Source organism: Trichomonas vaginalis, chromosome V (genome assembly GCF_026262505.1).
Source record: "Trichomonas vaginalis G3 chromosome V, whole genome shotgun sequence".
Classification (NCBI taxonomy): domain Eukaryota; phylum Parabasalia; order Trichomonadida; family Trichomonadidae; genus Trichomonas; species Trichomonas vaginalis.
In genome coordinates, this window is record NC_067207.1 from 18,173,711 (window position 1) to 18,184,063 (window position 10,353).

At 31.1% G+C, this 10,353-nt stretch overlaps 6 protein-coding genes and 1 non-coding gene across 7 annotated transcripts, besides 2 other annotated features; 3 read left to right on the forward strand and 4 right to left on the reverse strand.

The window, feature by feature from the left end:
- Window positions 1–1,872: part of a mobile genetic element that runs on past the window's edge.
- On the reverse strand, window positions 2–244 carry TVAGG3_0358440 (serine threonine-protein phosphatase family; the record flags this gene model as incomplete). The annotated part of the gene is made up of 1 exon (XM_001323235.1): window positions 2–244. The coding sequence occupies one exon, from the start codon at window positions 242–244 to the stop codon at window positions 2–4; it is 243 nt and encodes an 80-aa protein (XP_001323270.1).
- TVAGG3_0358450 (uncharacterized protein) lies at window positions 263–625 on the reverse strand (the record flags this gene model as incomplete). Its single annotated transcript, XM_001323234.1, has 1 exon — window positions 263–625. One exon carries the CDS (start codon window positions 623–625, stop codon window positions 263–265), a length of 363 nt encoding a protein of 120 aa, XP_001323269.1.
- Window positions 765–1,583, reverse strand: TVAGG3_0358460 (phage tail repeat-like family; the record flags this gene model as incomplete). The annotated part of the gene is made up of 1 exon (XM_051231386.1): window positions 765–1,583. The coding sequence occupies one exon, from the start codon at window positions 1,581–1,583 to the stop codon at window positions 765–767; it is 819 nt and encodes a 272-aa protein (XP_051101116.1).
- A 633-nt stretch (window positions 1,873–2,505) lies between the features above and the next one.
- Window positions 2,506–2,543: a mobile genetic element.
- A 201-nt stretch (window positions 2,544–2,744) lies between these two features.
- TVAGG3_0358480 (uncharacterized protein) lies at window positions 2,745–4,393 on the reverse strand (the record flags this gene model as incomplete). The annotated part of the gene is made up of 1 exon (XM_001323233.1): window positions 2,856–4,388. One exon carries the CDS (start codon window positions 4,386–4,388, stop codon window positions 2,856–2,858), a length of 1,533 nt encoding a protein of 510 aa, XP_001323268.1.
- A 681-nt stretch (window positions 4,394–5,074) lies between these two features.
- TVAGG3_0358490 (armadillo (ARM) repeat-containing protein family) lies at window positions 5,075–7,906 on the forward strand (the record flags this gene model as incomplete). Its single annotated transcript, XM_001323232.1, has 1 exon — window positions 5,075–7,906. One exon carries the CDS (start codon window positions 5,075–5,077, stop codon window positions 7,904–7,906), a length of 2,832 nt encoding a protein of 943 aa, XP_001323267.1.
- A 325-nt stretch (window positions 7,907–8,231) lies between these two features.
- On the forward strand, window positions 8,232–9,736 carry TVAGG3_0358500 (uncharacterized protein; the record flags this gene model as incomplete). The annotated part of the gene is made up of 1 exon (XM_001323231.2): window positions 9,380–9,673. One exon carries the CDS (start codon window positions 9,380–9,382, stop codon window positions 9,671–9,673), a length of 294 nt encoding a protein of 97 aa, XP_001323266.1.
- Window positions 9,737–9,824: 88 nt separating this feature from the next.
- TVAGG3_0358510 lies at window positions 9,825–9,896 on the forward strand. Its single transcript has one exon. It is a non-coding gene; the product is annotated as a tRNA-Ala (tRNA).
- Window positions 9,897–10,353: the final 457 nt, after the last annotated feature.

Sequence of the window (10,353 nt, forward strand, 5' to 3'; positions counted from 1 at the left end):
TTTAATACGGTTGAGGTGTTGGATTTGGTTGCCAACTTGACTGTGGTGCAGGTTCAGGCTGTTGTATTACAGGAGCTTGTTCTTCTGGTTCAGGGTCTTTAGGTATAATACCAACAAACTGACCTACTCTTTTACCAATATTTTTGACACCGTTCCATACTCCTCTTCCTACGGTTTTTATTCCATTCCATATACCTCTTCCAACATTTCGAAAGAAGTTTCCTATCTTACTGAAGAAACCCATTTTACTATATGTAAAAATCTAATGTCCGCCTAGTCTCTTACGTTTCCTGTTGAGTTCCATAGCATTCTTTAACTGGAGCTCATACATTCTGTTTCTCCTCTGGTAGAAAACATATTCTGGGTCAACTCCTGTGTTCGCGTCATCTGCATAAAGTTGTTTATATCCCACTTCAGGGTTTGTATAAAACTCTTTCCATCTCATATTTGCATACCATGGTGGCAAACCTAACGCAGCGTCATTTGACATGGCAGTTTGCATTTGTACATCTGTTGGCACTTGACCATAGTTTGCCATTGCAGTTTGTATTCTAACTTCATTTGGAATATTCTCTGGGTTTGGTTGTCCAGGTTGCTGTGCATTCGCTAAGTTCTGTGCGTCCATTTAATATTAGATAAAAATATCTCTTACGAGTACATATACTGAACATTTGCAGGCATTGGTTCATCTTCATATTCTCTGTACTTTTCTGCCACGTCAAATAAATAAATGACACAATGGAAAAAACCTAAAACAAGTAGTCCTATTTCAAACCACATTTACTTACTAATAAAATTTCTTTGTTATGACACTTTCTCCGGTTTATAGGACCTCTCTCATATTCTATCTTGTCATATCTAAACTCATAGTCATGTATGTCCTCTAACCATCTCATAACGGTTTCCAAACCACTTTTATCGGATGTAAAGTAAAAGCATGGATGGTTATGTAAAACGTCTAAAGTTTCTAAAGAGTCTCTCAAAGTCCAGTCTACTTGGTATTGAAAATCCCATGTGTTATAGAACGGCGGGTCCACTATAAAGAAAACATTTTCCTTGTCTTTATATTTTTCATACAACTCTGTCCAATAACATCTCACAAACTCTATACCCTCAATATATTTTTCTATGTTCTCTTTGAAAACATTTGTATAGTTAAGATATAAAACTTTTGACATAAGTGTTTCAATGTCATGAACTCTTATAGCACCACTATATAATAGTCTAGCAGATATACTATCCCAGTCTATATATTCTGCTTTTTTCAAAACCTCTCTCACAATATTTTTCTTATCTAATGGTATACGTTCCATCTTACCTATAGGTATCTTTTCTTTTAACTCTTTCAATATATTGTTTGTGTCTGGTATATGTTTGAGACGGTCCATATAGTTGTCGAAGTCATTGCATATAATCTTTGAGTCTGGGAATATTGTATGGCACAAATGGGATATATAGAAACTTCCACCGAACAAATCTACAAATGTTAGACCATTCGGTAGTTTCTTAAGTTCTCTCAATATAATATCTTTACATCTACTCTTATTTCCAAAGAACGGTAACGGTGGTTTTGTAAAATTCATTTATATATAATAATAAAAATGTTTTTTTCCTGAAAAGTGACAGAAAAGTGACAAAACATGAAAACATATATAATTTGTGAAAAGCGACACATTATATAATGTTTTCGACCCAGAAGAAGGCTTCTTCCCAGAAGCAATGGAGGAAGAAGAAGAGTCCTCCGAATTCACACCAGAAGACTAACAATTTTCCGAATAAAAACTTCATTTATACTAAACATCTTCGGGGCTAGAGGGCACGAAGTGCCTGGAAGCCCCACTACCTTTTTTTTTTTTTTTTTTTTTTTTTTTTGGATGATAAATAAAAATCAAAAATAATTGTTATAATTTAAATGAAGAAGTAATTTAAAACGATTTTATTTATGATCAAATTTTATATATTTTTTTGGATCAAATCCATTTTAATAGAATTTATATACTATTCATCTATTAGTAAACACTACCGTATATTATTTTTTAAGCTATCTTATTTTTTGAACTTTTAGTCAAAACTTTGGTCGCAAGAAGAATTGCATGATAAATAAAAACATTTAATCAAAGTCAATTTTATTTTTCATATTCAAATGGACTGAGTGTTAACATTTAACATTTTTTGCTAATTGTCGTCAAAAATTATGCGTAAAGCAAAAATTGATATTTCATATGGTTTTATGATAGATAAGCATTATATTCCCACTCATTATATTCGTAAATTTTGAGGTTTATCCTTCGCTTTTAAGATCATTGAATTTGATTTTTATATAAAATAGTTATATATTAGAAAATAATATGAGTTTATGTGATATTATTTTTCAGAAGATTTTGTGTTCTTCTTCAAAATTTTATTTTTTTATTAAAAAGAATCTTTACAAAATATACATTTACTTTAATTAATATTTAAAAACGTGCTCTATCAAAAGTTCCAAAAATTCAATATTTTAACTTTTCTGAGGTGTCACTTTTGATGAATTTCTGTTTACAACACACCGAACTTTTTCAAGTTTCTGTTCACGATATACAATAACGAACAGGTAATTTGATTGTTTCAGCGATTGTTTGATAAATTTTTTTATTTCAGGCTTATAATTTAATCTTTAACTATCTATCATTTTAGTATGAAGTTCAAATAGTAAATTATCATAGAAGAATGAGTTGATGCCCCACTAATGAGCCAAGATGATTGCGATAAAGTCGAAACTTTGTAATATATATAATTAGTTTACAAAAAGTATTATAAACAATATAAACAAACAAAAAAGATAACAAACAAAATATCAATTGTTAAAATTTCTTTTTTCAAACAGAATATAATGGTTGAAGCTTTCTAAGATTCTTCGGTGCTATTCCATAACTCCTTGTGTTTTCATTCTTCTTTAAATTAGGTGTTGGCTTCGAAATTTTCTTCGAATTTAGAACAATAACTTTCTTAGATGCAATCGTTTTCGTTGGAGATAAACGATCAATTGGTTTATACTCTTCTTCGAACACTTTTGCATTAAGAAGACCTTTAATTTCATTCGGATTCATTGGCTGAGTTATTGTCATTATAGATTTGCGATCTGTAACAGGTGAAGGATGAAGTATCAACAAACTAGTCATTGGCACCTTCTGCGTTGCCAAAAGAAGTCCACCGACTTCAGAAAGAACAGAACGAAGCCAGAAGATATCTGTATTGTAGAGAACAATGTACAAGTCCAGAATTGATTTCGCACGACGGAGGAACCTTCCATTGCTTATTGCTGCACCAACAAAATTTGCGGTTTTTCTGATGTATGGCGTTATCCATGGGAAATCGCCTGTATAATTTAATACTTCGCCAATAACAGATTGCGCTGTTTTAGAGAACGGTTTACTCGAAGCTGCAATGTGAATTAAAGTTTGAACTGCAGGAGAAACTTTTCTTCGATCGGTATTCTTGATGGTTTCAACAGCTAGTAAGAAATCATCTGATGAATTTGCGGTGGAAAGAAAAGACGATAGAGCGTTCATTCTGATTTCATCGTTCTGAATGATTTTGAATAGACGACTCATACTGCATGAAATTATAGATGGTGAATTTCTTACCGAAGTTACGAATTTTGAAACAAGAGCCGAATAATTGTTCGATGAAAAAGCATGTGTTAATCTGTCAAGTAAATTAAGGCAACAATCGGATGCGTAATAAGCAAAAGCACCTTTGTCGCCATTGATGAAAGAAAGTAGTCGCTTGAAAAATTTGGCAAATCTTTCTGGAAAGTCTGTAATTTGAGCTGGTCTTGATGTGAAAAGATCTGTAAGTAACTGCATTATCGTAATAACAAGTGTTGTCTGACGATAGTCCGGTTTTTCGACATTTAATTTTAACATTGGAAACCATTTATCAATAGCTATATCAATTGATCCCGAAGAGTTCATAAATTCAATCCAAAGGCGATGCTCACTTTTAGACAACTGAAAGAGTAAGTCGAAGTAATCTAATGTATTATTGATGTAAGAAGGTAAATACCATAATATTATGTTAGAATCTGATTCAGCAGGAAGCATTTCGAGGAATTTTATTGCAATTTGTGGAGATGAGAATGTTAATGTATTCCTAAGATTATAAAGTGTCTGAACAAAGCTTCGAAATTGCAAAAAAGGACACAGTACAATTTCATTAGTGAGAGCTTCGATGATTCGTTGGGCTTTACGCCAAAATTGATCACTATTTTGTATCGTATTGAGATATACTAACATAGGCGGGAAATATTCCTCCCAGAAACGCTCAGATTTAATATGATCAGGGACTTTATCACCAGCGTTCCGCCCTTCTGGAGGAAAATACCTCTCCCACCATTCTCTAGCGGCCATTGAAAGTTTATTGTTTTGTGTTGAAAAGTTTCTCCACATCAATTAATATTCTAAATCGTCTATGGATATCAATTTTACTAACTAATCATCGATCTGTCAAAACTTTCCTTTTGTTTGAATTTTTCTTACATCAATTAACGATTTTTAGAGAAATTATTTCGCTTATCAACATTAGATTAAATTTTCATTCTTGCTGTTAATGTCACTTTTTAATCTTGTGGGATAATTAATTTCATCTTTCGCTTTTTGATAGAGCTATAAAACAGGAATAACACAAGAAACAGAAATAAAATTGAAAAATCTTAAAGAATTGGAGTAGTCGTCCTTTAAATCTTCATTTTGGAGCCATAAAAACTCAGTGCTTGACTCAATAATATCTATAGAAGTCTATCTTTTCGTAGTTAAACCATTATAAATGAGTATTAAACTTGAACTCGATGAGATTTTCAGTATCTAAGGCAATATGTCATATATTTTCTATCTATAGATAAAGTTCATCTTAATCCTAGGATATCACATAATGAAATCTATGAAATTAGGAAGAAATTTGACTTGAAAGATATTTTTACAATGGAAGATGCTAAACTCTATATACAAAGTACAAATAACTTGATTTCGAAACGCATCAATGCCAAATCGGTTCAATCAATTGAATTTTCAATTGATAAAATTTTACATAAAATCTGATGGAAAAGCCCGACTTAGACACAATTGAAGAAGCGCTTTCCATCACAGATGATAGTACAGTTGATAGAATTAATGCTGCTCACGAAATTTTAGCTCAATGGTATCAAACAAATTTATTATCTGATATTATTGAAATTTTGAAACGAACTTCCAATGCAACAGTCAAACAAAAGCTATTATATTTATTTAAACACGAAATTATACACACTCTAATCAATTACGATTCTAATGACGTTCAAAATTTTAAATCAATATTCTTAGAAATATATTTTAATGTTCAAGACACGATAAAAGTTAAAGAATTACTATCAGAATGCATATCAATCATCAACATTATTGATATCGAGAATATAGAGAATAATTCTGAAATTTTCATATTTACTGAATCAGAAGAATACGAAAGTATCAAGCTTAAGTTACAACTAATGCATGATTTCTTTTACGAAAAAGAAACATGGTCATATATCACTGAATATCACAAAAAAATCGTAAATCATTTTCTCCTATACAATGCTCAAAAGATAGTCGATTCTCTCAATATTGCATTACAATACGAAGACTATGTCCCACTTACCTTGAAAATTTACAAACTTATTTTATTAAATATTCCAATTTATGGCGTTGTTGATCTAACTCTTATACAATTCTTATGTACAAACTACATATCTGATGAACGTACTATCACAGAAGCAGCCGGATGCTTAACATCTGTTTTGATTAAAAGAAAAGATACTGTAAATATATTTCGCTATTATTCATCATTAATTGTTGATTCACTTCTCAATTCCAAGAATCCTACTAGTATTTCTCAGTCAATTACAACTTCCACCAGTGTTATGGAATTTATTCTTCCATTTTTAAGACAGTTTCTTAATTATATCGTTAGTTTATTCTTTAATACAGATAAAGTATCTGATCCTGATGTAGCCAGTTCAATAGAAGCAGATACAAACGAAATTTTGCAAGGAATGCAAGATTTTGGAATTAATCCAGATGATTTCGGATCACAAGCTCTTGAATTGTACAAAATATCATTGTCTATACAGCCAGAACAAGCAGATTTCGAATTTTGGAGATTATGGAATGAAATTTTTATGAAAATCATGAACGAAAGATTGGATAAAAGCAAACCACATCCATTTACAACATTCTTTTCAGACATATTACCTTTCGCTAGAGAATCAATGATAAATTTATTTCCTTATTCATTTGAAAGTGAAGCTTCTGTTTCATTTGACGCGAGAAGCTGCATCACAATGATAATGCAGATAGATGTTGAACATTCTATGTCATATTTGTCACAACTTGAGCCATGTCCTGGCTTATTTTATACAATAGGATGTTTGGAAACATCGATTGGAGATAATGGACAGTTATATGAGATGTTTGGCAACACAATTAACTTGATTGATAGTGTTAATGAGAATACTGATGAAGATTATATAACTTCTTTATTGTTTGCTGTTTCTCATTGTGTTTTATTCCTTTCTGCACATGAAAACAGACAAAATTTAGGAAAAGTGTTGAATTTCATTGTTTCTTCACTCCAAAACTCAGAAAAAACAGCAGAAGCAGCTGCAAGAGCTCTCCATTATATAACAGTAACAATGATAAATCCTTTGTTAGAAAATGATATGGAACTCGCTTCCCAAATTATAGAACAAAGTGAATCATTCATTACTACATTAGATCAATCAACAATGTCTCTTCTTTTCAACTCTTGTTTGAATATCATTGCGGAATGCAGCTCAGAAGACATTGTAATTTCATCAATCAACCAATTATTGTCTCCTTTAGTTGATACTCTTACAAATTTCGTTGAATCTCCACAAGATTTTGCCGAATCATGTATCACTGCATTAAACACAGTTAATAATATTGCTTCTGGAAGCAAACCTGAAATAAGAAATACAATTTCTAACATTTTCCTTCCAATTTATTTCAATATTATGAACATGGTTTTAGGAGTTGAAGATTTTTCTGAAATATCATCAGCTTTATTTGCTTCTTATGCAACTTTGATAACATTCCTACAATATTCTGATGTTCAAGACTTGATAAACACAATAATAGAATCATTTGTAGGTAAAACAGAGTCATATACAATATTATATAGTTTTGTAACACAAATTAGAGCACAATTTAAAGAATTAGATCAAAAATTAGAATTTATATTAGATAATTTTGTTTCTCCAGTATTAGAAACAAGTACAGACTTTATTGAAGAAATTATTTGCATGATAACATCATTTGACATTTGTTTAATTGATATAGAGTTCATTAAATCATTATTTAAAGCAGGAATTGAAGATTTAAGACCAGGAGTTGTAGTTGCTTCATTACATCTTTGGCAAAAACTTCTTGAACAAAATAGTCAAAGCTTTGATATCTATAAATCAACATTCCAAGAAGTTTTTACTCAAATAGTTACAATACTTACTGATGAACTTCACAGACAGTCAATGAATGAAATTATTTCATTCTTTAGATATCCATTAGTTTATTTCCAAGTCAATAAAAAAATTATGCCAAACCAAGAATTTGATGATAACTTGATTTCCATTTTAGAATCAGTAATAGGAAAAGCAGATGATGATACATTATACCCAAGATTTGTTACTTATCTAAGAGAGTCTTCTTTTTCTACATCAAGATTCTGCAAAGCATGCGAAGACTTTCTAATTGTAATTAATAAATTGGCTCCTGCAGATCCAGCAATGTTCAAAATTGATAATGTAAGACAAGGAGGAAGTCATTTAGTTAACACTTCTACACAAACATTAAGAGCTATGAAAGCAGAAGGAAGGAATGTTCAAGCAATCGCTAATTAATTTTATCTTGTTTGTATAAAAATATGTTTAAATATTATTTTTTTTTTGGAATATCAGTAGAGGGAAAATGGAAAGTCTCGAAAAGTGTATCATGCAATAAATTTATTTGCTAACTAATGAGTCTGAATGTAGAAAGGAAGAAAAAAAGAAAATAAAAAATGGTCACTCTGGGGTTCGAACCCAGGCCCTCGCGGACCAGTGCCTTAAACTGGCGCCTTAGACCACTCGGCCAAATGACCTTGACATTCATTTATAATTATTTATTAATAAATTGAATCATAAATTTTCCTCAAATCTTGTAGTCAAAATTTTTTTCCACAAATACAAAATTTCTACATTTTAAAAATTCTCGCCAACAATCCACAGATCCCTTTTAATACAGCCCAAGCCCCTTCCCCACAACAGCGGGCCACTATTTTAATTAACAAATTTCTAACTCTCTTTTATAATTGCATAGATCCTACAATTTTAATCACTTTCTTCAAGCTTTTCGAATTTTTAAACGAATATCATCTTAGTGCTACTGAAAACAAGATCGAATTCGCCAAGAAGATAGTAGAATACATCCAAAAAATTAAGGCAAACGATTTTGTAAAGCAAGAAAGTATCTTGAAAGCCTTAGGATGCTTATTTTTACAATTAAATAAGAATACAGAATTTAGATATACCATTGCTGTAATCAAATATCCACAATTTTTCATTCCAAATACAGATTCTTTGGAAAGATATTATTTTGTACCATTTCATGAGGAAGAGTGGATCGAATTTACACCAAAACCATGCGATTTAAAGGATTCTGTTCTTGTAGGTCAGTTTTTCTCGATTCAAGCAGAAGGAAACAAATTACCTAAATTAGCAACATCAAACTTCTCCCTTACAGTTAATGGATCTACACCACAGCATTTCATATCCGAAGGCGAACAAATTTTCTTGATATCAAATAGTTTAACTTCATCTCCCATCAGAATTCAATTTTTATATAAAACAAACTACTTCTTCACATGGCTTGTCATCAGATCCTTTAAAGTTTCTAGCCAATTCAGCGGTGTTGTCGAAGGAACAAACGAATTAATTCCGATTGGCAATGTTTTCTTCGCCCCTGGTCAAGTTTCACCATCTACAGGTAAAGAATACAAGATATCTGACCTGAAGTTCTTTAAAAATGCTGTAATAATCCCAGGAATTGTTAATAAAAAAGTTGTAAAACAAAGTTTTAGTAATAAAAAGATTATTACCCAGCAAAACTCAGTTAATGACCTGAGCACATCCCAAAACCAGATACAAGAGTCTTCTTCGAATTTGAATTTACAACATCAAAATCAGATAAAGACTCCAAACACTCCAAATACCCCTCAGATTGCGGAACCTCCGAAAAGAAAAAGAGGAAGACCACGGAAAACAGATAAAGTTGAAGTTAAACCGCCAATTAATCAAATTCCTCAAAATCCAGTTATAAACCAACAAAGAAACGTAATGCAGGAGACCAAAAATATCATTACACAGCCTCCGATACAGATGAAACAAGAAATTCCTCCTACATCTCGAATTGAACCACAAGTTCCTCAAGGGCCACCTGTTTCCCGAGTGGAACCTGTTGCAAAGGCTAATGTTATGCAGATTGAAGAGCCAAAACCAATGGTTACTCCAGATATGTGGAGCTGTTTGTATTTTGTTGCTCCAGTGAATAGGTTTTACATGTCAATTCCTTTAGACGATGAATACGAGTCGTTTTGGGAAAACCAATGTAATGAATATGATTGTTTGTGATTTTAAAATTTTAATTTGTTTGAAAACTAAATGATTTTATTTAATTATTTTATAATACAATACAAAGAGTTTTTATAATGATAATTAAATTTGTATTTTGATTATTTGAATCTTCTATTATGGATTGATAAATAAATTAAGTTTTCGAAGAGGGTGCATAGCTCAGTGGTAGAGCGCAACATTTGCATTGTTGAGGCCGAGGATTCGATCTCCCCTGCATCCAATTTTTTCTTTTCTCATTCAATTTTTATCGTTTGACATTCTAGATTTTATTTTTTTGGAAGTCAAAACAGAGTTAACTCCATTTTCTTCCAAATTTCAAATCAGTAGCGAGAATAAAACCAATGCATTTCCATCCTTAGTTTATAATGTTATCCAAATTCAAAATGTTATTGAAATTTTTAACAAAATTGAACAATCAATCAATGCTAATGATAATCACTCCACAATAAAATCAATATTAGAACTATTTTCATATAATTCGAACTTCAATCGTTTAAGTGATGAATCAATTCAATTTTTACTTCAGAAAGGTATCTTCAATTTGATTCAAGATAGTATTATATATCAAGAAAACCAAAATTTTACATATATTATTCGAAATATGACCGGATTTGCTGAAATAGAACAATTTTCAGAGATATTAGTTGATTCAAGCATAACTAATCATGCAATAGATA